The sequence below is a fragment of the Truncatella angustata genome, assembly GCF_020726525.1.
Source record: "Truncatella angustata strain MPI-SDFR-AT-0073 chromosome Unknown BKA67scaffold_2, whole genome shotgun sequence".
Lineage (NCBI taxonomy): Eukaryota > Fungi > Ascomycota > Sordariomycetes > Amphisphaeriales > Sporocadaceae > Truncatella > Truncatella angustata.
The window spans coordinates 2,897,933-2,921,496 of NW_025763382.1; the positions used below are offsets into that span (position 1 = coordinate 2,897,933).

Sequence of the window (23,564 nt, forward strand, 5' to 3'; positions counted from 1 at the left end):
GTATCCTGATCACCTGAAGATATGTAGTTCTGATTTAGATAAAGTATAATTTTCGGTTTTCCGTATCAGGTGGCTCCTTGCTGTCTTGCATGTATAAACCATTTCACTCTGTCTCGCGTGAATTGTCAAACCAAGCTTGTTAAGCAGCGCCATAGGGCCTTACATGCGTAATATGGGGACTGGGTGACGATTCAAAAATCGAAATCCTGTTCTGGTTTTGAATGAGAGTCATTCTTGTAAGCAGGCATAGTTTGAAGCCAGCGATGAGTCAGAATATAAGTATGTGCCTGCAACAGCTTAAGTCGAAGCCAATGAGCCAAACTCAAAGCAATAACAGAATCCACATTTTTTTGATGGCATAAGCACTGCAAGAAGAAACCATTGTGCTCTAATGCAAGCCTCTTATTTTTAGCTTTCACAATCGCCTATATACCAATTTATCTTATCGAAGTTGGGCTTCGTAATGGAGTTCAACCATTCAAAGTTTACTGCACATTCTTAACAACAGCAGAGGTGGCAAATATACGTAGACCTTCATTGCTTTCTTAGAATCCCGGTAATTGTATAAAGTCTTGTATAAGTCCTCATAAAAGAAATACTCAAGCCGTTTTATGTGCGTAGCACGATACACGGCCGTTAATCCACAAAACCAGGCACAACTTCCACCTCGCTTTCATCGTAATTAGGCACATCTACACCTTTTAAGATTCTACATTCACTGTAATAAACTTTGTTCACTTTACCTCGGCATTGAACGGTTACCACAATATAAAAGTAATGCATGCTAATAAGACACGAGGCGTTCTGCCTAGCACTTCTTGACACTGGCCACGCAAAGTCGAGCGTACCCATGCGGCTCGCACTCTTGGCTTAAAAAGCCGGCTTCCTGTGAATTATACATGGTCGCCGATACAAAATATTACAGTGCTCCTTTATCGTTAACACTAGTAAGCTACTTAACATGTCAGTAATCGTGAACAGCTCAATGGTGGGGACTTCTCATAAATGACTGTAATCCATAGAATCAGCCAGATTTTCAGAAATGATGCCCGTCAAGTGTTTACTTTAACACTTCTACTCGTGGCATCAGATGTCAACACAGCGCGCGGTAAAATGAGAGTCGTACGATATCACGCTCAACAAAGTTCTAGTCACGAACGGTTCCGTTAATAGCCATCTAGCTCCTGGGAAGAACCTTCGAATGTCACTTTAAGGCGGAGACTGCCGCCTTCCATAGGGCTCATCATTTCATTAAGAGGAAGCTTTGTGTTTCGAACCAGTCTCCTGGAAATTGATTCCACTTTTCTGGGAGGAGTTAACATGGTGCATCGCTCATCAACGCGAGATGAGAACCCCCTGTTCAGATCAGTGCAGATTATTGACGACCGTTGGATACCCCTTGGCCTCTATCTGTCAGGTGCCCCTGTAATGCCGACACCAGGGTTCCACGAGGCGGAAGGCCAGGAGGCGCCCACCAAGTTGCGCTTACCAAGGCCAAACTGGTTCGTCGAAGAATTCTCTAGCTTGACTCATCTTGGGCCTACTCTGCTATATTCTGCTATCTTGACATGATGATATGCGATTCATCCTATAAATCAATTCAAAGCCTCCAAATTGCCTGGCACCGTCTGCCTGAGACTTTACGGTCGGGTTCTGAAACTCCGGATGGGGATCTAATCAATCATCAATCTCCTCCAATGCGCCTAATTTCCAGCGTGCCGGTAACGCTGGAGCACGGCTGATTGGTAGTGATGATCTCAACCCATCACACTCAACACTAACAAGCAGGCAGATCTCGCAAATTTGGGCTCTCCCACTGAAAATATCTGGGTGGTCTTCCTTATGATCTCCTCCCCTTGATCGTAATGTTCCCATTGACTCCACCTTTCATCTGAGTTCGATCTTCGCGACCCGACTTGTCCACAAGCATCGCCACGCACTCGGCCGGATCATAGGAGCGTTTGCCCCGGAAACTTGAAATTAACCAGCAACACCCACATTCTTGAACATGTATGGATTACTCCGTAGTACAGGCAGAATGTTCATTGATCTTGCTATACAATCGAGTATTGCAGACGTCTCTACTTTGGAGTTATCTTTGCTGCGCATCTGAAAGTGATCTTTTGCTGACGCTGCGTCAGTCATGATCAATTATCACCTATCATATGAGCGATTGTCGAGGCCTTTGCAGTCGTTCTGGAGTAGCGCAACTAACGGCTTGCCATAATGCTGCATGCTGACAAGGCTAAAACGGCAATGCCTGCAGAACCTCAATAACGGAACATGAGAGCTTCGTAGTCTCGCGGTGTTATTGTTAAGCGCTCAGGTGTATTGGGGACAGAAATTTGAGAGCTTCGGCGTAGTAGCGTGGTGATTTGCAGTGTGGCAACGAACAGTACCTTGGACAAGGGTTCAATTAGTCTCGAGCTCATGCGTTCGAACAAGTGATAACTTGCTTTGGTGGGCATGTATATATTTAAAGAAGAAGAATGTATCAAAATGAATGGTGTGGCTTGACCCAATTCCTGGGACCTGCTTGCAGGGTTGGAAGCAATTGCGACTGAATGACATTGGCATATCTCTTTTACTAATAAAGTTGGATAGTGGATGGAGACCAGGTTAGAGTGCATATTCAATACCAAACTTCGCCTAGTTTCAAAGCTCCTGATCCGGAAAGACCGTTACACTTCTCGAAGCTCAGATCTTGGGTCGCTTATTTTCGAATATCGTCCCTTAATTACTTGTCACAAATATGCAGTGCAAGAATTTGTTCGACAAAGATTATGTGTAAAACCTTCATATCTCATTCACATCTAGATCGTCTTGCAGACCCCACACACGCTTTCCGCATTCTCTAACTTGCAGATCAGTTATACCAGGAACCGGTGTTTGTGGACCAGGAAGAGAGCAACCCATATCCTTGTTCGACCAGTAAACATGCGACCCAATTCGGAGTTTACGATATGTTCACGAACTATGATGCTATTCTCAGCCCCATAACAGGCAGAGGATTAATACCGAACTCCGAAGACTAGACTCATCCCAGGTGCCAAAACATAGGCACGGCGCATTGAGTGACGATCTTTTCCCATGTGTCCACGAATCAGCATTTGGCTCCATACCCATGACTTCAAAGCGGTGAATTGGTGACGGTAGTATATGATGTGTATTCATGCACAGCCCGGACTGCGTGCAAACGAAACCGGGCTTAGGCCGTTGGGGGCCAAAAACCAACAACAACAACAACAAAAACAAGCATTTACAGGTGCCGATGCAGCAGCTGTCGCAGCAGAGAGACAGTCCTGTAGCTTCGATTGGTCTTCGATCTACTCCCTCCCCTGCACCCTGCACACGGCGGCAGGAAGAGTAGATAGACACGCGTACTGCAATTCTGCGGTATAGTGATCTAGACTAGACTAATAAAGGTTCTCGGTCCATGCTAGCGTCAACAGCTTCTGTGTAGCAGTGCACTTCTCCCAGCTGCTTCACAGGGGAACTGCAATAACAAATACAATAAAGTTTGATACAGAACTGACCGTTGCTTCTAGCATCATCAAACACTCACCAACTATAGTTGTAACTAGTCTAGTTAGGAACTTTTGGCCCATCTTTATCCGGGGTAAAGACGCTAGGCCTGCCAGTTTTAATCCACTCAAAGCGGCCGAACCCCACCCCTTATGGACACTATCGCTGAATCTGCTATAGCTGCGATTTTCTGGCAAGGATAAATCGTATGATCTGCAAGTCCATACTGTACTCCGTATTCAAATGTGATCTGGAATTGCTATCTTCGGCCTTCCATAATGATGAAGCCATCAATACGCTGGTGCGACTCCTCCATCGTGGCTTGAGATGGCCTAAGCGGTGTGGTACTTTTGTGAAGCTGCAGCTGATCTATCGCACAGAATGCAGAGTCACAATGTCATTTCCCCCCAAGCTAACTCTGCATCTTGACTGTGCTGTTGTCCGCCAATCTGTTCAGAAAAGAGAACCACGCAAAGCGTGCTTGACACGCTGTTGTGCTGGTTTGATTTTTCTCCTAACCTATGGACGGTGCATCGAAACTCTTTGTGTAATAGTAAGCACTTTAAATCCTTGAAACATAGGAATTACCCCGCCTAGTCTAGTACCTGGTCGACTTGCTATGAACAAAGTAGAAGAGGCCTTCAGAATGGTTTCCACAAGTCCTCGGACACCCTGCACGCTGAATTTAGTGTAGTTTTCGCAGAGCCTATCGACGGCCAAGTTTTAGTTACGATAAATCGATAGAAAACCAATATGAAATTATTTTGTAAGCTGTCTGAGATTTCTTAGATTAGGAATAATATAGATTGTTAGTTTCAGTAAATTTGAAATATTCCGTTGTGACCATTTCTATAAGTAAAAGCTGGGCATCCATGGCAGAGTTTTGGTGGGGTGGGCTGTAAGTGTCCGAGGACTTATGGAAACCACTTTGGGTCATGTTTCGATCCGTCTGCAGGATACATACATCCGCGTCCACCGTAGTCACAAGATCCTTGAGAGTTCGACCCGGACTGCATTCTTCGTGAAGAGGCTGTCACAATAGGGCTCGCACATGCCGCCTAGTCTGTAGGCTCTTTTCCTTTGACCTTGAGCAGCAAAGAGCTTCGCGAAGACAGCAAAAGCATGTCATGCCTGTCGCCGATAAATGGGAAGCTCCCTGTACCGTCGGTGTCAGCGCGATTGCCATAGCATGCCACACCCACTGTCGAGAGAAATGTCAAAAAGTGGTGGCTGAGAACATGGCACTGCTGTGTAACTCACTTTGCTATGCCAACTGATCTGATGATATCTTAGCCGGATAAAGGGCTCGAAATAAAGTTATTTTTATATTACGACTTGGGGGCCGGATATCTCCATCACGAAAGTTCGTGCATCTTCTCGAGTCTCCTTGCGTGCCTTGCAACAAAATGATAGACCTCACGGACGTGACCGTTGACAAGGAGAGGGGCCACGCGATGAGAGACTATCTTTGATGAGCCTGGATTAAACATTGCACATGACGACGACTGCCTGCAACAAGGGGCATGGCGACCGGGTCCTCTCATCGCCATCCATGCTGTCACCTGTGCACGCTAATTCAAGATGAGCGCTTCAAACCAACCCGGAAGGCTGCGCGTCTTATGGTCTCGTAGCGATGCTTTACAGCGGAACAAGATTCAGGAGCCCTAGGTATCAGCGTCACCGGAACGACACGACTTGGGTGAGGTGAGTACCAGGATGGATACGGCCGTGCCAGCGGGTATGGTCACACCCGATGCCTGCAACGTATGGATCTGCTGCTTAATTTCATGTAGACGCGATGCAGCAGATCGAATTGAACAGGGGTGGGGGCTCTTAACAGATAAGCGCGAGGGTATGAGCGAGGTAGGCTCTGGAAGAATGCATCCGCCGGGTACAGCTCAACGCATGTCCAGAATGGCACGGCACAACCGTGGCGGTTGACCCGGTCTAGGAACTCATGTCTCTGCATCGGATCAGGGAGTCTTTCTTGGTCAGAACGCGGCGTCTAACCACACCGGAATACTTGAGCAACCTCGAGCTTAGTAAAATGCAATCGACACGGCGGCTCTCGTCAGTGCATGGTGTCTCGTCTAATCTAGTCCGGCTGTGTAGCTAGGGTAGGCAGCCAAGATGGATGTGCTGACCAGGTTTATGGAGTTGGCAGACTCGAGGAACAGACTAACCTAGGTTAGTGCTGCAAGCCTTCACCAGCGGCCAAATCTATTAAACCCCACTACGGATTAGACTAACGTCCAACTAGGTTAGTCTAGACTAGTCTAATCTTAGGCTACTAAGGTTAAGTAATACTAAGGTTGGAGGGGGCCGACCCGAACTGTCGGACCGCCAATCAAGGCGCCGTCTCGCGGATGTCCTCCGTGGCTCATCGATATAGCCAAGAAATATGGTGTTCTCATTTTGGGGGAAGGCACCTGTGGAGGCAGCTAATTTCATCACTTCTCGTAGATGCTCGTAAACAATTTGTAGCCAATTAAAAGGAAGGTAGCAGAGGCCACAAGGGAGATGTAAAGAACGCAGGGCGAAGGCAAAAATAGGACAGCTAGCTTTCCTTCTGCAATCCAGGTTCGTGGAAGTTTTCACGGGGAAGAAGGGATGGAAGATTTGAGCTCTCGAAAAATCTTTGATACGAATTGAGAACTACGGAATGAAAGAAACACTAACTCAGGGTGTGATGGTATGGAATTGACGATGCAGAGATCTGCAAAATTATGTGGTCGTGTCTGTTGTAGGGTCTCCCTCCCACCCCCCACTAATACTTGTAACCATGCTCACGCGGCACCCATGTCTGCCCTACAACATAGAATCCCATGCATTACTACCTCATCGTGAGATTGAAATGCATGATTAAAGTCGACCGGGATTGTTAAAGAGACATATATCCTTTCCTGCGACAAGATACATGATTCCGACCCGGCTTCTTATTTCAAGATCTGATAATGCAAAATGGCGGAACTGATACATGAAATTTTCGACAAAACACAACACACAACCCTCCTGACAACAGAATTTAAGAACTTCAAACGATAAATGAGATGGATAATACAAGTGAACGTAGTGCATCCCACGCAATCGGGTATCGTATGAGTTCCAAGCCGAATCGAGCATGGAAATTCATTGGAACACCTCGTACATCTCTCAGTTGCCTGTGACAAGATCTACCGGGGGTCATAGAGTGGAGTTTCCAGGGATGGAAAGTGCGAAATGCAGGCAGGGGTCTTAGATGAAAAGAAACGCAAGTGGTCGGTAAATCGAAAATGCTACTACTCTGCTGTTAACCAGGTTGCAATGAACCGTGCCGAACCCCATATGATCGTGCCTGAGACCATTGATAAAACGGTTCGGGCGAGGAGTGGTGCTCGAATGAGCAGATGGCCAACGTCCAGACTCTCTGCCAAGTCGTTGCGCAGCGGCGATAGACAGTGAGCTGGCACCGCTACCTTGGGAAGCGCACATGACGTCGTGCCAATCTAACAAAGCCTCAGGGGTGTAGTAACCTAAGAGAGTAATTGGTCCAGAAAGTCATCATCGCAAACGCAATGCAAGAGAAACAGGGCCGGGGCCGGGGCCTGTCGAAATCGGCTCACGGAAGCCGGTGCGCTAATGCTGCCAACGAGACCCTGGTCGCTACTGCTTGTCTTCTGACAACCTCTAGGAATCACTACCACGCTGGCATACTCGTGTAGTGGTCTTCAGCGTTTGCCCCCCTCTAATCAAGGGTGGTGTAGAAAGTAGAAGTTCCTTTTGAGACCGAGAAATCTCCTTGCTTTGACGTCAGTTCGTCCGGAGTTGCGACCATGCTACCTTAGAATCTGGTAGATATCGAATGAGATGACAAGAAATATGGAATCAGGTGGAGGAACGAATGGTCTAGTCTTATTATTCTATCGCTGTTTGGCAATTTCAGCGCCCGTGAAGTAATTTTTGGATGATCAATATGGCGGCCTCCCTGGCTCGCATGATTTTGGGTCAAGGTACCGTCTATCCAGTTCCCATTTGGAATGGTGCCCCTCCACTGTGCAGCGATATAGAGGGGTTTGTATGTATTCCATCCATATCAGAGTTACAATTGGTAGTGACTGCCGTCATTCCAACCATAACCCATGTTGCTGATACGAGCGGGGTTGTCTCCGACATCGTCCGTGAATAGTTGGCTGAAGGCTGTAGGAAGATGTGCTGTAAGTTGCGATGGATCATTGGGATCAGATGCCTGAGCGACTGGCGGCGGCTGATAAACGCTTGTGATATCTTCTAGCTTGAAAGCGTTGGGGCCTGGGTGGGACTGCGGGTGCGGTTGACGGATATGCCTGTGTTGAGGCTGGGTAGGTTCGAAGTAGTAACCCTGAGCAGTGCCAGACTGGAGTACTTGATGTCCATGCATCGTGTCCTCGAATAAGATAGCGCCAACAGGAACCTCTGGAGGCGTGACCGGATTGCCCTCCATCGAGTGAGTAAAATTCATGCTTTGCGGTCCAACGTACTGCCGACCAATGAACCCCTCTGGTGCCAATGTATTTTTGGTTCTGATTGAGTGTGCCAAATCACAATATTGCTGCCTGCGTAAAGCAGTACGACTGGCCGCTGACCTGGTTCTACTGGCGGCATTGCCACCTTTGCGTCCAGATGAAGCTCGTGCTGATGGATGGTGATTACCAGGAAGGCGTTGCGAGTTCGAGCCGCCTCGGCGGCTCGGGTTGCTCTTACGATATCGAGTAGTGCTTTGCACTCCTTCTGTGACTGCCCACCCTTGTAGCAGCCATTCGCTCGTCTTCTTCGGCTCCCCATTGTCTGTCACTGGGCCACCAGCTTCAGGTAGCCTCTCACGCTTAACGAATGCCTTTCTTGATGTCAGCATATGCTTAGGTTTGTGTTATTGTCACAAAACGGAAATTCATTAGAGACTTACCCCATTCATGCTTAGATTGTGCCTGATACTGTTTTGCCAGCCCTTGTTCTCCGAGTTCGCCTTGTCTGTGTTCTCGCGGAACCACTGGTAGATTTCTTGCAGTGTCATAGCATGGTCCTCTCGGCTCATAAAAGCCTTGTAAATGAGTTGCGCATATGGCTCGTCTTCCCTCTTGGCTTCTTCTTCGTCTGAGCCGTTATCTCCCCGACCAGGGGCGAAGCTTGTTTCCTCGTCATCAAAGGTGTAGTCATTGCTGAGCCCGTTGTTTGGCACCGGTGATACACTACGATTAGACATGGCAGAATCTACAATGTCTGTGATCATACCGGGTGCCTCTGGTGACATGGCATTATGCTCCATGTTGGTTGCTAGGAGACTACTTGCATAGGGAGAAGGGGCCAATTGCTGATGGAAGCGATCATCCGTGTTCACATGGATGCTGAATTGCATGCTATAGGGAGGAGTAGATTCCTGGCTTCTCCAAACTGCCTGATTATAACTCAGCTGCTGTGCGTCTGGCGATGACCAGCTTCGAGGACTGTTGACAGAGGAACTGATAGAGGGCGTGTCAGGATGAACACTCAAAGGCCTGCTAGTTGGAGAATGCTGGTAGGTATAGTCCTCGAAGTCCTCGTAAGTGGTAGCTGGTGGTGTAGGCCACATGACCTGCGCTGAGCCCGCCGAACGAATCTGTGATAAAGGGTATGCTTGAATGGCTGTGGCTAAGATAGGTGGAAAGTGTGTGGTTTGATGATGAGCCGCATGAAATGTTTCAGCAGAGACCAAAGACGGCGAGGGAGTGTAATAACCCTCGGGATTGGGATGGCCTCCGCAGCCGGGTGTTGATTGTGTCGTGCAAGTCTGTCGTGGGTTGCTGTCAGGAGAAGCTGAACAAGGGTAGCTAACGGGCAAGCCGTCGCAGAATGGCATCTGCATCCCGGCAATGATAAGGTAGAGAGTCTCAGGAGAGCGAATATTGAGTGACTCAAGGAAACGTTGATACTCCCCCCCAGCATAAGACGAAGAACCAGCGAGTCGTAGAATGTGAAGCTTAACTTGACTGCAGGAAACTAATAGTTTGTTGAGTCGACAAAGAGGATTCGCTGATTCAAGTTGGGAATTGTAAGGCAAGATCGAGCTCCTGAATTGTGGCCAAGTGCAGGGCAGTTGAATCTTATGGGCATTTGATGGTTTGAAGTATAAGTTCAAAACGTCAAGGGCCAGTCTGAAGCCTTGACCCGCCAGCCATCAAGATGTCCCTACGATGATTTGAAGTAGATGATGGTGAAATCTTGCAAGGGTCGAAATCCAAACCACTAGGTCTGTACCTCGCAGGGTAGCCCTCCCACGATGCAGGAGAGATCAGAGATATTATGGAGCAGGTACGTACAAGAGGATACCAGGATACCAAGCATATTTTGACAGGGAGTGAGATGTGCCGGGGTGGAGATTTATTGTACTTTGTACGCTTTTGGGGTAGCCAAGTTTTGTGAGGAGAAGACCATGAACGACGCTGGCTGGGCTCTAGCATCCAAGTAGAAAATCTGGACCAAGATTGGCCGACCTGGTCAATATTTTCCACTCAGAGTTATCTAGGGGCGTGGAGGCCTTGTGTGTACGTGTGTGTACGTGTGTGTCTCTCTGTGTTATGCTTGTGTCAATACATACCGCTACATTTACATGCGCCTGTGTTTTGTTGTGCAAACGGCGTCGCGTTTCTGTGGTCCACTGCTCGGTTGCATGTACAATTTAGTCGTCATTATCTCTCGGGGAGATTGTTTCTTGTGCTAGTTGAGACTAACGTCAAGGGGTACACACACACAGCGGCATTGTTCATCAATGCTATACCACATTTGCAAGGTGATAGAACCGCATGTCGACAGTCCCACTATAAGATGTGATGCAACAAGCAGTGTTTGACCAGCGAGCTATACAGCAAATCGTCACAAGTCATTATGTTGGATCAAGGTAAATGCAGATCAAGATCTGAATGTATGTCATTGTTGTGGGCCGGTACATAGCACTGCAACCAGGCTTCAGGAAGATATCCCGCCAAACGGTTGCTTGCACCAAGATGGGCTCTGACAATTTGCCAACAGTGAACCAATCAACGCTGTTTGGGCCTGGCGTCAGGCCCCTTCTTGCAGCCTTACTCTTTTTTGCAGAAGCGGGACCAAGACGTCACCGTATGAGCTCAAAGATTTTGATCGTGTGTGACTGCTGGTGCCCTGACAAAACGGATCGCATGCAGGAACTCCCCGAAACGTATCCCAACGGCCCATAAAACTTGAAGGGGAAACGTTGTATAAAAATTCTAACACATTTCTGCTGAAACATGGCGAAGTCCGGTTGATCGCTTCCTTGCATGTGAACTTCGCTCGGAACGAAGCAGTCTTCATGGGGCCATTCCATAGCGCTGTAGAAAGTGGCCCAAGCGATCAACAATGTAGTCAACACTCAGTAGAGTAGTCATGGTCGGCTGGAATTTCGGCGGCGCAGTTGTATGGGAGCAACGGCTTCACCGGCTAAGCAATGAGACGTGATATCCGGTATAATCTCAGGAGTGAGGCAGCAGTTGCCCGGTTATAGGTGTCACAGCGCAAAAGGAGTTCAGTCTCAGTCACGATAGGAGTCAGATCACTGTCTTACAGCTTCAATTCATTGACTAATAGTGATTGCTCAAGTCCAGAAGTAATGTAGCATACATAAGTACTGGAATTATACGGCTGATGCTTCGGCCCCACGTGTTTGCTTGCTGTAGCATGGCCCGCGAAGTTGTTGAGCGTCCAGAAAGGCTTACACTACTTGCGATAGTAGATCTAGGGGTTTAAAGTCAGCATTCATTCATCTACAATGATTTACGAGTATAGAAAGCTTAGTCAGGGAGGACTCACCTTCTTGAACTGGAAGTGCAGCTGTAGAATTCCCTGCAAGTGTGTCAGATCATCTCAAGCAGGGACAGGGGATTTCAGGAAGAAGAAGAGTACAAGGGATGCGAAGTCGAGAGGGGGAAGACGACATGCGCACGTCTGAGCAATCAAGGGTCGCACAGGACGCGGTTAGGAGATAGTGCCATAAACGGCATCGGTTGCAGGTGTATGCAGACAGCGGACACTCCATCGAGAACCGCACGCAGCTATGATAGAATAGGGCTATCCATGCCACGTGAAACAGATGCAAGGGAGCGCCGAAGAAACGAAATTAGCACATACCTTGTCGAAGCTGCTTTTGAAGCCGCGATCCTTCTTTGCGCTATAATCCCATTCCCGATCAACAATACGAAAGGCGATGTCCTCATACGGTGGCCCAGCAATGAATCGTATCAAACAAGTGTCTTCTTCTCCAGCCGCGGCGAATGATTCGCCTCTTCTTCGCCCATGCTCCCTGATGATTTTGAAAGTAGGTGCTTTGGTCTTGTCGATCAAGTCTGGATAGAATATATTGAACTTGTAGCCCTGCACAACCTTGGGTGGTGGATTATCAATGTCGTAATGCGTTTGGTTGTACTTGTTCCATTCATAGCCCATCTGGACTCGGTTGAAGTACCGTGGCTTTCTGGGCCGATGCTTGTCGGCCCATTGAGGCTTCGCAACCCCAGTAACGATCTCCTCGGCAGTAAAAATTTCCTCGTTTTCACCAAAACCACGCGCAACCTCGCGCTCGTACAGTGCCTTGGTTGCCTGGGAGAAATCCTCACCAGCAGCAGCAGAGAAGCGTGCGGCCCCGGGAGCGGGAGCGGGAGCAGCAGCAGCAGCAGCAAAAGCTCCAACTCCAGTACTGATGGGCGGGATGACCGATGAAGGCTGTGTCGAGGAGGCCGGCGCATCCTGGGGGTTTGCGCTGGTTGTGGAATGAGAAGATGCAAGAGCGTTGGCCTTCTCTGGGTTCTTCTCTCGCAGCTCCTTGATTCTAGTCTCCTTGATTTCCTCGCAGATGATCTTCAGCTTGGCCTTTGCTTTGTACACGAGTAAGCTCTTGAGCAGCTGCCCCCAATAGTCCGTGTCCACGGCCTCATCGGATCGAAGCTTGGTCCTAATCTGGCCCTCGAGCTTCTCCAGCTGCTCAAGAGATTTGGGGCCGAGGATCTTGTCTACATCTGCACTGACCGAGCTGACAGCACGCTCCTCGGCCCCCATGGGCTTCAGCTTCTGGCGTCTGTGGGAGCAGAGGGCTTGCAGTGCCGTCCAATAGTCTCTGTTGCGACCAGTGGTTTCCAGTGTGTGATATGATGCGATCTCGCCGTCTAGGTCCTCGAGTTGGGGCAGGTCAAGGCCTTCTACGACGGCAACAGGAGCCGGTACGTCGATCTCAACATCGGATTCCTGGTCATCGAAGACATATCGCTCGGTATCGAAGTATCGCAGGTTGAAGGCAAGGAGGTCGATGGGCTTCGCGCGGCCCTCGCGGACTCGAATGTCGGCCTTCTTCTTGGACTGCTTCAGGACAAATTTGTCCTCGTCCGCGACAAACTTCCTGGCCTGTTCGTCTTGAGTGAGGTAGGTGGAGGGGGGCTTGCTCGTCGGCCGGGATGGCTTCGTGATCCTGTTGTTGGGGTCCCGTCTAGGTGATGTGATACTGTTCTGACGAGGGGGCGAGCCACGCCCATTGATCATGGCGCGCCGCGCTGGATCCATCTTGCTGCGAGGTGGCGCAGAATGTAGGTTGAGAGGGTCAAGTTCCAAGCTGGGCTGTCGTCAGCGCAGCTATCAAATCGAATTCAATGTAGCAATCACATCACGTCAAACGGGATCAGATCAGAGCAGATCAGCGCTATGCACCAGCGACGGCGGCGCTACCGTTAAAGGCCAGCCAGCGCCAGTGCACGGGCCGGGGGCATGGCCTAGAATTGATTTTACGGCGGTTGCAGTACACAGTAAGTTAGAGCAACCTTGAGAGTCTACAGTAGCATTGGCGCACTAACTTGCCACTAACTCGCCAGGACATTCGCTGGAATCGACGTCGGTTGTTGCTCGAGAAAACCACAACCATGACAATTAACTAACCTAGGTTAACCTGCAAGTGAGCCAACACCATCAAAAAGGGAGCAGTGGCTTGTGTCATTGGCTTGACATCACCATCATATTTCCTCTTCGCTCTCGTTCAAGCTTGGTAAGACGGAGAGGCCTCTTCTTCGGACACCCCTTCCACGTTGTACTACTTGTTCATGTTGTTTGCGAATGGAGCCTGTGGATATGATTGTGACTATGACCGTGGCATTGCAACCTCCCGGCGAGACAGCCATTTCATCCGCCGGTCAACTACATATGCTTACTGGAATAGCTCCTTTCCAAACGGCCCCGCAAACTGCATTGTTAACTGGTCGCCCTGCATAATTTCTTCCCTCCTCTGCACGAGCTCATCGACGTCCCAATGCGCCTGCATCGTTCGGCCACTCATAAACTTGGCGTGCGGTTGGCTCAGCCAGACCGCCAACCCGCCGACCAGCTCCGGCGCATCAAATCCCAGCCGCCTCAGCGGCGGTGGTACCATGTCCGTGTCTACCAGCCCAGGGCTGACTGCCACGGCCGTCACGTTCGGGTAGTCGGCTGCCGTCTGCACCGTGAGCTGCTGGGTGATGAGCTTCGATAGGGCATATCCGCCGTGTCCCCCGCCAGAACCGATAGTCCAGGATGCGCCCGTGGCCAAGTTGATGATGGTGGCGGGCGCCTCGGCGTCTGCCAAGAGGTGACGGATGAATGCTCTCGTGGTGAGGTAGACGCCTCTGCTGTTGACCTCGAAATTAGACCACCACCTGTCGGCGTCCTCCTCCGCGATGCGCGCGCCTGGGGTTTCGTTGCAAATTCCGGCGTTGTTAATCAAGATGTCAGCATGGCCAAATACGCTCTGAATTTTCTGGAATCCAGCTTCTACCGAGGCAGTGTTCGAAACGTCGACAGATAGCGATAGAACCTGGATCGAAGAATTGATGCTCTTGATTCCGTCTTTGACGGCCTCCAGTTTTCTCGCGTTGGTGGCCAGAAGAACGAGACCTTTGACTCCAGCCTTAGCAAAAGCAGGAGCAAATCCTTTGGCACCAATGCCGCGGCTCGCGCCTGTCACGATGGCGACTTTGCCGGCAAGGCTCAGCTCGGGTCTAGTAGGGTCGATAGCAGGGTAACGGTCTCGATGAACATGTTTGGTGAACTGGAAAGACGTCACCAGAAAATCCTCAGGTAGGCTTGCCAAATCATAACCCATGATGAGAAGTGTGAGATGGATATAAATTTGTAGAAGAAATCTGAAAAGAACTAAGCGCTTTGTTGATCATGTGGGAGACATTAACGATGCCTACCTCCTCATATATACATATACTTACATATCGCTGTGTATTAGACGCTTCGTTTCGTTCTCACCATTACCGCATCTCATCAACTAAACATGACATAGCTTCATACGGAGTACGGCTCAACATTATCACCGTGTAAGATGATCATACTCTCGCATACATTTCGCGGTGCGGTGTGGACGCCGGAACCTATAGTATCGGTGAACCCTGGAACCATGTTCACCCGATTCTATAGGTGACATTCAATACGGACATCCACGAGTATGCAACGCAAGTTATGGTGATGATAAGTACTCCTAGTTGATTACGGCACGGCTTTCTGACGATGTCGCAAACTATCAGGTTGAACCATTGGCTGGAGATCAGGCAGCACAGAGTCTGGATGCCGTCTAAAGCCCAGTCTCGGGGTGGATCCAACAGCGAACTCCGAGAAGGAAGCCCCCCTGTGCGGCTCAGTAGCTGGAAGTCACCCCTCCTGATATAGCTAACAATATAGATAACATGACTAGGTTAGCCAAGCCCACGGTTTTGCTGCCTCAGTTTCACAGTAAAGTCAGATTGTAGTTGGGTGTGTAACGCAAATAACCTCGAGTGCGCCTCTATAATAGATCCAACCTGCACACATTGTAAAAGAAAAGAAATATAAATAAAAATCTATCAAACAGGGTATCATTCCTTCCACGCGCCGAAACATTATCATCCCGTCCATGATGGCCGCCAGACGGCGAGACACACAGAATGTACACTCTTGTCCCCTTTCAATATGGCGTCTCGCGATATGCTGGTTGCCTAAACTCCGCCAGAGAACCCTGCTCCCATCATACCCATACCCAAGCCAGAATCTAGCTCAAATCCGCGCATGCTCTGTTGCCAATCTTGCCAGTTGAAGTCTTCTTCCATGTTGACATCAACATCTTCCGTGTTCGCGGTATTCGCCGGCATATTAGGAGTAGCATCAACGTCATTCCATTTCCAAGCATTGGGCCAAAGCCACGGTGGTGGGTTGTCGTCAAGGATGCCTGTAGGTTGAGACGGCACGGCCGGTTGTTGCATCGATGTGCCGATTGGTGTTGGAATAGCAACAGTGCTTGTGGGAGTAGCTGTGTTTTCGCGAGGGAATGCAATGCCACCCTTGCTCGTGATAGGACTGCTGTTACTCGACAATTGCGGCATCATATGTTGCTGGGGTGGTCGGGGTTGTGGCTGTGGTTGCGGTTGCGGTTGCGGTATACTTCCAGTCTGCATGCCATTGCCATAAATAGCTTGTCTAGCGATGTTGGCCGAGCTGTCATTGAAGGCTACAGACCAGAAATCTGCAGGATTAAATTCCGGCTGGGTCATCACCCCAGTGATATAGTCAAGATCGGTCTGTGACGGATTGGGCTGAAGATTGTACTGTGCTTGAGCGTCAGTCTGGGCTTCTGCTCGAGGCACTGGTGCCTTCTGCGGCATGGCCTCCTCATTTTCAAAACAGCCACCATGCATGGCAAACAATATATTCTTTTCAGGAACTGGCAGTCCCACCAGCTTACGCCAACGATCTTGAGCAATTGTCTCACGTACTGAGCTGGGTAGACGTTGGAAACTAGCAGGTGGAGTCTTATAGGAGTCTGCCTCGAGCTGTTTGGCTGCTTGCTGATCCCCCTGAAGGCGGCTGAGCTCTTCCTCTCGATGGTGTCCAGCTTTGAGCAACAGCCGCTTCAGTGGCAACCAGACACCCTTGTGCTGCGCCAATTTCTGAAACTCTTTGGGATCCGTGTCGCTGAAGGAACTGCTTAATGCGAGCCAGGCTCTCTCAACGGAGCTTGACCAAGGACGTCGACATATCTCGAGGAGCAGATAAGCCACTGCATGCCATTGGGTATAGGTCTGGAACAGCCAACGATACTGCTTGCATTTCGGTTCCGTGTTGAGCAGTCGATTGTACTCAACCACCTCTGTCGAAGACTGGAAAATACGGTCGCGAAGTTCCTGGGAGATTTCTTGGCCGTGGGCAGGGAAGAGAATTGGCTGGTAGATGATTAGGCTCATCTTTGCCATGATCAATCGAGCAATAGCAGCGGCAACCCAATGAAGCAGGTCGCCATCTTGGTCTGTGCATGGTTTCAAGTATCTGTCCTCAACCCGTGTGTACATTTCGAGAAGCATGTTTTCGCGCTCTTCCAAAGTGAGTTGAGTATCTCTCGGGCAGGGCGCCATTATATTGCTAGCCGCATGTAGTCTTCTCGCGAGGCTGCAAATCTCATAGCGTATAAGCGAAAATGTCATGTCGGTAGCTCCGTGCCGCTCTTTGGGGAACTCCTTCATATTCGGCGAGATATCGGTGTCGTTGACGTTCATGGGAAATTGGGTATCAAAGGTATGCTCCGCAATCGTCAACTCCGTGCCTTGGTCTTCCGCAGAGCGAAGATCCAGAATACAGATTGCCCACCATAGACGACGTCGCATTTCAATTTCAAAGGGAGTCAAATTGGCGAAATGAGTGCCCTCGCGATGTGTGCCGATAGACTGGCTGATGCGAATCAACAGGCCCGTGAGTGTCCACGAAAACCGAGTATCATCATAGCGGCGAACTAGTACCAAGAAAAGTGCGAACGCCTGGATGACAATCAAATCTGAAGTGTTCAGAAAATTGGCTTTCGCGAGTGCCTGCTCGGTGCCGTATCTGAACTGTTTGATCAGGTGTGATTTTTCGGCACCAAAATTTGTCTTGACCTGTGGAAAGTTGTGAGCACAAAACGTCAGTATTACAGAAAGGCAAGCGTCGACTGACCTCATCGTCTTCTAGCGAGGTGATGGCCGCATAATAGATGGAGAACATCAAAGCCTCCATTCCTGGTGATAAACTGTCCATGTCGCTCCTGATCTTCCGTATAATGGGATTCATCGTTGGGATATGTAGTATCTTGACCACTGGGTCTACATTCTCGACGTAGACTTGCCAGATGAAAGGTATTTGAGATGGAAGCGGATGTAATTTCCGCAGGTCAACGTCTGCCGATCTGTAGCCTAACACAAATGCATGGTGATCGGTCAACAGTTCTCTGTCGGAACGAGTTGTCTCAGCAGAGCTTCCGTCGTCGTCAGAACCATGGCTTTCCTCGTCAGTGAGCTTCTGAGTCTCAGCCCTCAAAGCTGTAAGCTCGTCATTCATCTTCGACCAGAACGCATTGCTGACATAGCGAGTTTTGCCTTTGTCATTTAAGACCAGTCTACCGAAATCCTTATTCACACCGAGCGTAGGGCTCTGTAACGCACCCCAACTCGAATTACCCGTGGTCATCAATCGACCGGGAGCCAAGGGCATTGCATGAGGCGCCGCTGGCGTAATATGACGAGGTGAAATTCCAGATTCCTGCCGTCTTCGGTCTCCATCGTGCGTTGAATCTTCAGGCGACTCTCCAGCGCTGGATGGGTGTCGCGCTTCAATCTCAATCTGCCCACTCAACTCCTCTACTATTCCCTCGAGCTTCCTTAGACGCTTGATCAATTCAATCTCTCGCTCGCTCGTCTGCTTCGGCGGTGCATTCGGATCTCTCGGTCGTGGCCGGCGCGGGGCTCTACCGGGGGCGGGGAAGATACAGGATATACGCGCTTTGCGGCAGTTGCCACACGGCATGCGCTTGTCACAGCGGACCTTCCTTCTCCTGCAAGTCACACAAGATCTGGGGTTCAGAGTCGAGGACGGTTCAACACTTGGATCGATTACGGTCGCACCAGACGCCGAGTGACTAATGCCGGGGATAGACCCCGCTGCGCCACTATCGCGAGGCGTTGAATTGAGGGGTGTGTTCGATGAGTCGCCCTGGCCGTCCGGTAAGTGATCCGGCGAAGCCTCCATCGGACTTGAATCATCATCTGGAGATGCGGTAGCCATTGCGGCGGAAGTTGGGGAGGTCCGGCGCAGCCTATGTCCAAGAACAAATAGCAGTCCAAACCTTTGGCGCTTTGATGCAGCCTCGGTATGTTACATTTAATACCCTCAGAGTACCGTAAATGCCGCAATAGTCCGAAAAGACGTCGGCGTACAGAAAGAAATGGAACAAATCAAGCTCGTGGTGTTGATTAGACTAAGAAGTAAGTTTCAAGAGCCAAGATCTTATCGCTAGGAGAAATTGCTGCTTCGAGACGAAACACAAACCATCCCCCGAGACCCTGTCTTGCTCCCGCTCTCTGGCCGGTTCATAGCCCGGTTCGTCATTTTGACTGGCTCTTTTTGACTCGACGGCATTCGCCGTGGAGACCCAGAGAGCTAACGTCAAAAGAAACTGGTGCTTGCTTACCTTGCATTAAAGATGCACGATTGGTCATGACCATTCTCGGCTTGTCGAGGCTCAGTGAGTTCCATCGGGAGTCTACCGTCCTATTCTCGAGATCTATTTCTGAAGGTCTTCCAACCAGGTTTATGCCTCTGGCTTGGTTGAGGCTCCCAAGGCTTGTTACTACTCTGACCAGGGTGGAGCTTGGCGATGGGTAAGGCTGGCTCGCTGCTAGGAAATAAACAATGACGCTTGGAGTACATTATATCCGACTCTCTCCGGTTGTCTTCCAGGCCTATTTTAGCAGCAGGACTAACGCAGCGGGTCCGACAGTCGGCGAAGCCAGGACCCATGCGATACTTCAATGTTCATCTTTTATCTAAGGTTAGTGGATACTTAGCAGAACTAAACGTCCTCTGGTTCTCCCATGTCTTGCCCATCTATTGGATATAATAGAGACCCTTCCTCTCTGCAGACAGCCCGGCCCGTGGTACTAGTCAAGAATTGGCTATGAGCGGCCGTTTACGTAGAATACAGTTTCTACTAAGAAAAGGATGCGACCTAGACCAGAGCAACCTTTGCTGAGATAATAAGATGAACGACTACCACGGATCACAATTGAGGTGCGTCGACAATAAACTAGGTGCCAAATTAGACGTCATGTATCATTAGTCGCAAATTGTATTTAAGTGCATCACGATTGTGACCCGGTTCCTCCGACTGCTGTAGTTTTCAACCTTACGTTGCCATTTCATACAGTAGTATAGTAGACAACCCTCGTGTTACTGTGGTACATTTTATGAACATGTTACAAGTCGCACACCGAATGAAACTCAATCTAGACTAATACTCACGCTATGCTTGCACCTGCAACTAATAAGTTGTTTACAGTGTACAGTCACGGAGAAGGTGGCGAAAGCATCGGGTGCTTTTTGCGATGCTTACGCAGGGCAGTCCGTGACGCCAAGAGCTGGATTTACTCTTCGCAATTGCATCTCAGGTCAAACACAATACTTGTCGACTTTCTGTTACTCATTTCAGTCTATGTTGTCTTGTTGTCGTCATGGCGCAGCTCCGTCACAATGGCCTTGTTATTGTCTATTTTCGTGTGGGCACGGGATTATCTTATGGGGACCTCGCGGCAGCAGGAATACTTCATCTAAATATCGTAACACATTTTTGGGCAGTATAAGGATAGGTTTAGTTTGGCATATATTTTCTGATATGAGACTAAGCACCCAAACTGATGCAAATATCAAGTATCCTTTATATCATAAAAGATATTTATATTAGTTTTAGACTAAGCTTAAACTAAGTCCTTAAAGAGATGAAACGCAAGTTATTAAACTACCAACGTCTGTACAATGCAAATAGCTTAACGTATGGGTGCCACAATGTTAGAGCTACAACGCGCAGCAAATAGCGTGAACAGACGTTACTAGACAGTGGTGCAGACGAAGTGTTTATTGACAGAGAGATCGCAGGACAGATCTAGAACAGCAAGAAAGGGCGCTTCAATGAAGACGTCGAGCTCGTCGGCACTACGACGTCGAGGGATCCGGCAAAATGTGTGGTTCCTAAAGACACCGACCGTATGTATGTACCGGTATTGAAGGTGGACGATGGGATCTAGAAAGATTTAGCCCTTTTGAAGATTTGCCGAACCGTACACGGTACACAGGCAGGCCAGGCGACTTCATGACGATGCCTTGTAAGGCCTTGAGCAAAGACGTCGAAGTAGGAGGAGTTAACATTCCTGTCAAGAACTCATGATGGATGGTATACAGAAGGTTCAAGAAATCCTGGAAAGTGGAGGTGGTGGTGCGAAAAGGGCTGTTCTGACAGTTGAATTTTAGAGCCCAAATCTGTATGGATTTCAAAGCAACTCGATTTCTAATGACCCGCTCGGTTAATATGCAGCGAAATTGATATATAGATCCAATTCATTAAACGACAAATGCATATGACCCGTCAAGGTATTATATTTGGATCATTTTGCGAGGATAGCGACTTAGTAATACCCGCGCGGGCTTCTCCTGCCGCCTGTCTGACGTCGCCAAGCATCACACTAGCCACAAATGTCAGCCCGGAATAGCACAGCATGTGTTCATCAACGATATAGCGATCCGAATCTTTCGATCAGTGGGGAATGCGTAGGCGTTGCGAAACCCGACAAATGGGCGGTATGACTTGCCGTAGAACATGGCAATCAATTGTGCAGGGCGTTCCGTCATCATACGATATTTGTTTCTGCGGTAGCTATATATAAATATGAAGTGTGCCTACTGCAATCTTCTGGACTGTATGAACCAAAATTCAATATCTCAATCGAATTGCTCCCTTCTACACTAATATGGCAACCGACGTAAGTACGAACAGCAATGTGCTTCTTTCTGCTCTCAGCCTCTGAGTATTACGCTGTGTACTGAATAAGATGCTCAAAGAGACTTCACCGACCTAAATGAATCATGTCCAGAAATCACTACTGAGAGAGGCTGACATTTGTTTTGTTTTTGCTACACAGATTAAGACTTCAGTCCCGAGCAAGGTGCTCTCGCCAAACCGCCTCGCCCATGTAGTTCTGCGCACCAATGCCACAAACTTCAAGCCTATGGTCGCTTTCTATAAGACCTTCCTGGGTGCCCACGCCTCCTATGAGAATGAAATGCTCTCATTCCTCACTTACGACGAAGAACATCACCGCATCGCCATTGCAGGTCTCCCAAACACTGCAGCCAAGCTCCCGGGCTCCGCCGGCATGGACCATGTGGCTTTCGCCTTCAACAACATTCACGACTTGACCCTTTCGTATCAACAGCGCAAAGATCAAGGCATTTTGCCCATCTGGTGTACCAACCATGGACCAACACTTAGCATGTATTATCGAGATCCCGACGGTAACAAGGTCGAGGCGCAGGTGGATGTCTTTGACACTCCAGAGGGGGCGACTGCATTTATGACGAGTCCCGAGTTTGCGGAGAATCCTGTCGGAGTTGACTTCGACCCGGAGGATATCATTAGGCGGCTGAGCAATGGCGAAGATGAGAAACTAGTCATGAAGAGGCCCAACGTCGGTCTACGTAGGATTGATGCTGCTCTCGTGGACAAACAATAGTCCATGCTCAAGCAGAGGTCACTATTATGTGGGAGGGCCTGTAGATAATAGCAGAGAAACGACAGTTTATTCTTTTATCCATCGAACAAGTGTTTTCATCGATCTCATGCGACTTTGATAACAACCTTTCCGAAGTGCTTGCCTGCAAAGAGATACTGGAAAGCCTCCTTTGCCTCGCCGAACTCGAATGTCTTGTCCACCACGGGATGGATCTGTGCCTTTTCATACGTCCCCAACATCTCCTCAAACCTGTCCTTGGGACCATTCAAAATCCCCTTCAGCGTGACGTTCCGCTTCAGCGCTAGCAGATTCGTGTTCATTCTATTTCCAGGGGCGTCCTCCTTTCCGGACAAGTAGCCAATACAGCTGATCAGACCGCCGAACGCAACACAGTCAAACGACTTGCTCAAAGTTTGGGCGCCACCAGTCTCGAATACAACATCGACACCCTTTCCGCCGGTGATCCCAAGAACGGCGCTGTGCCATTCTGGGTTCGTACGGTAGTTGATCGTGTGATCTGCGCCCATCTCCCTTGCGCGCTCAAGCTTCTCATCTGATGAGGACGTCACGATCACCGTGAGGCCGAGCGCCTTGGCGATCTGCAGTCCCGAGATGGAGACCCCACCGGTGCCCTGAACCAAAACCACCTTGTCCTTGCCACTCAGCGGCTGGCCCATGGGCTGGAAGCCGTTGATCGCCATCCACGCCGTAACCGCTGCGATGGGCAGACAAGATGCCTCTTCGTCCGACATGTAGTCCGGCACCTTGACGAGTCCGTAGTCCGGAAAGACCCGGCGCTCGGTCAGGCAGCCTGGCAGCGGTAGACCGAGACCAGAACCCATATCCTTCTGTGTCACCTGGCCCTTGACATGGGTCTGGTTGAATGTGGACATGACACGCTGGCCTTCCTTGAGGTCGGACACACCGGGCCCGGTCTTAACGATGATACCGCAAATATCCGAACAAGGAACCAGGCCGCTGGCGCCCTGCGACATAGAGTCATGGTGGCCATATAAGCCCATGCAGACTGTGATAACAGATAAGCACCCATTCAGTCCAGGAGGACACGGAAAAAGCAAACCCTCTTACCTTCAGTATCGCGATAATTCAACGAGACTCGACTGATTTTGACAAGAACTTCACCCTCCTTCAGTCTAGTCTCATCTGGCGCTGGCGCATCTACCAACTTGAGATTCTCAAGACCATCTTGGTTGGTGATCCACTGCTTCATGTTGGCTTGATTGTTTCAAGACTCTTCGTGTTTAGTTGGGTATGGCAGTTGGTCGGAAGTCGTTGTGGGAGGGGGCGAAATATTTACAGGGGGAAATTTCGTCCCTGATTATGTCATTACTAATTACTTTATGGAAAACGGAAGAGTTTCGGTATTGCACTCCTAGACCCGGCCTCGGCAGAGCCCCGAATAGAAGCGGAACCCCATCTAAGAATCAACCCACCTCC

General features: G+C 49.4%; 6 protein-coding genes across 6 annotated transcripts; 1 reads left to right on the plus strand and 5 right to left on the minus strand.

Moving 5' to 3' along the window:
* Positions 1-7,299: 7,299 nt before the first annotated feature.
* BKA67DRAFT_178763 (uncharacterized protein) lies at positions 7,300-9,520 on the minus strand. The gene is made up of 2 exons (XM_046095269.1): positions 8,447-9,520; positions 7,300-8,377 (listed from the first exon to the last, which is right to left on the minus strand). The coding sequence occupies exons 1-2, from the start codon at positions 9,380-9,382 to the stop codon at positions 7,604-7,606; spliced, it is 1,710 nt and encodes a 569-aa protein (XP_045961295.1). The 5' UTR covers positions 9,383-9,520; the 3' UTR covers positions 7,300-7,603.
* A 1,563-nt stretch (positions 9,521-11,083) lies between these two features.
* Positions 11,084-13,206, minus strand: BKA67DRAFT_554127 (mid region of cactin-domain-containing protein). The gene is made up of 3 exons (XM_046101967.1): positions 11,659-13,206; positions 11,341-11,373; positions 11,084-11,265 (listed from the first exon to the last, which is right to left on the minus strand). Exons 1-3 carry the CDS (start codon positions 13,078-13,080, stop codon positions 11,248-11,250), a joined length of 1,473 nt encoding a protein of 490 aa, XP_045961296.1. The 5' UTR covers positions 13,081-13,206; the 3' UTR covers positions 11,084-11,247.
* Positions 13,207-13,714: 508 nt separating this feature from the next.
* BKA67DRAFT_590772 (uncharacterized protein) lies at positions 13,715-14,644 on the minus strand (the record flags this gene model as incomplete). Its single annotated transcript, XM_046104621.1, has 1 exon — positions 13,715-14,644. One exon carries the CDS (start codon positions 14,642-14,644, stop codon positions 13,715-13,717), a length of 930 nt encoding a protein of 309 aa, XP_045961297.1.
* A 928-nt stretch (positions 14,645-15,572) lies between these two features.
* On the minus strand, positions 15,573-18,432 carry BKA67DRAFT_499165 (fungal-specific transcription factor domain-containing protein; the record flags this gene model as incomplete). Its single annotated transcript, XM_046097070.1, has 3 exons — positions 15,573-15,914; positions 16,035-17,447; positions 17,506-18,432. Coding segments are annotated over 3 exons (2,682 nt in total), but the record flags the coding sequence as incomplete, so codon positions are not given.
* Positions 18,433-20,922: 2,490 nt separating this feature from the next.
* On the plus strand, positions 20,923-22,148 carry BKA67DRAFT_554136 (Glyoxalase/Bleomycin resistance protein/Dihydroxybiphenyl dioxygenase). Its single transcript, XM_046101968.1, has 2 exons — positions 20,923-21,356; positions 21,516-22,148. The coding sequence occupies exons 1-2, from the start codon at positions 21,345-21,347 to the stop codon at positions 22,104-22,106; spliced, it is 603 nt and encodes a 200-aa protein (XP_045961299.1). The 5' UTR covers positions 20,923-21,344; the 3' UTR covers positions 22,107-22,148.
* Positions 22,149-23,488, minus strand: BKA67DRAFT_635102 (oxidoreductase). The gene is made up of 2 exons (XM_046105649.1): positions 23,196-23,488; positions 22,149-23,133 (listed from the first exon to the last, which is right to left on the minus strand). The coding sequence occupies exons 1-2, from the start codon at positions 23,335-23,337 to the stop codon at positions 22,211-22,213; spliced, it is 1,065 nt and encodes a 354-aa protein (XP_045961300.1). The 5' UTR covers positions 23,338-23,488; the 3' UTR covers positions 22,149-22,210.
* Positions 23,489-23,564: the final 76 nt, after the last annotated feature.

Bases quoted from the DNA above. Each gene is read 5' to 3' on its own strand.
- BKA67DRAFT_178763 (XM_046095269.1), bottom strand. From the start codon at position 9,382: ATGCAGATGCCATTCTGCGACGGCTTGCCCGTTAGCTACCCTTGTTCA. The intron at 8,378-8,446 runs GTAAGTCTCTAA...ACATCAAGAAAG, and splicing joins ACAATCTAAGCATGAATGGG to GCATTCGTTAAGCGTGAGAG.
- BKA67DRAFT_554127 (XM_046101967.1), bottom strand. From the start codon at position 13,080: ATGGATCCAGCGCGGCGCGCCATGATCAATGGGCGTGGCTCGCCCCCT. The intron at 11,374-11,658 runs GTATGTGCTAAT...ACACACTTGCAG, and splicing joins TCAAAAGCAGCTTCGACAAG to GGAATTCTACAGCTGCACTT.
- BKA67DRAFT_635102 (XM_046105649.1), bottom strand. From the start codon at position 23,337: ATGAAGCAGTGGATCACCAACCAAGATGGTCTTGAGAATCTCAAGTTG. The intron at 23,134-23,195 runs GTAAGAGGGTTT...CTGTTATCACAG, and splicing joins GAATTATCGCGATACTGAAG to TCTGCATGGGCTTATATGGC.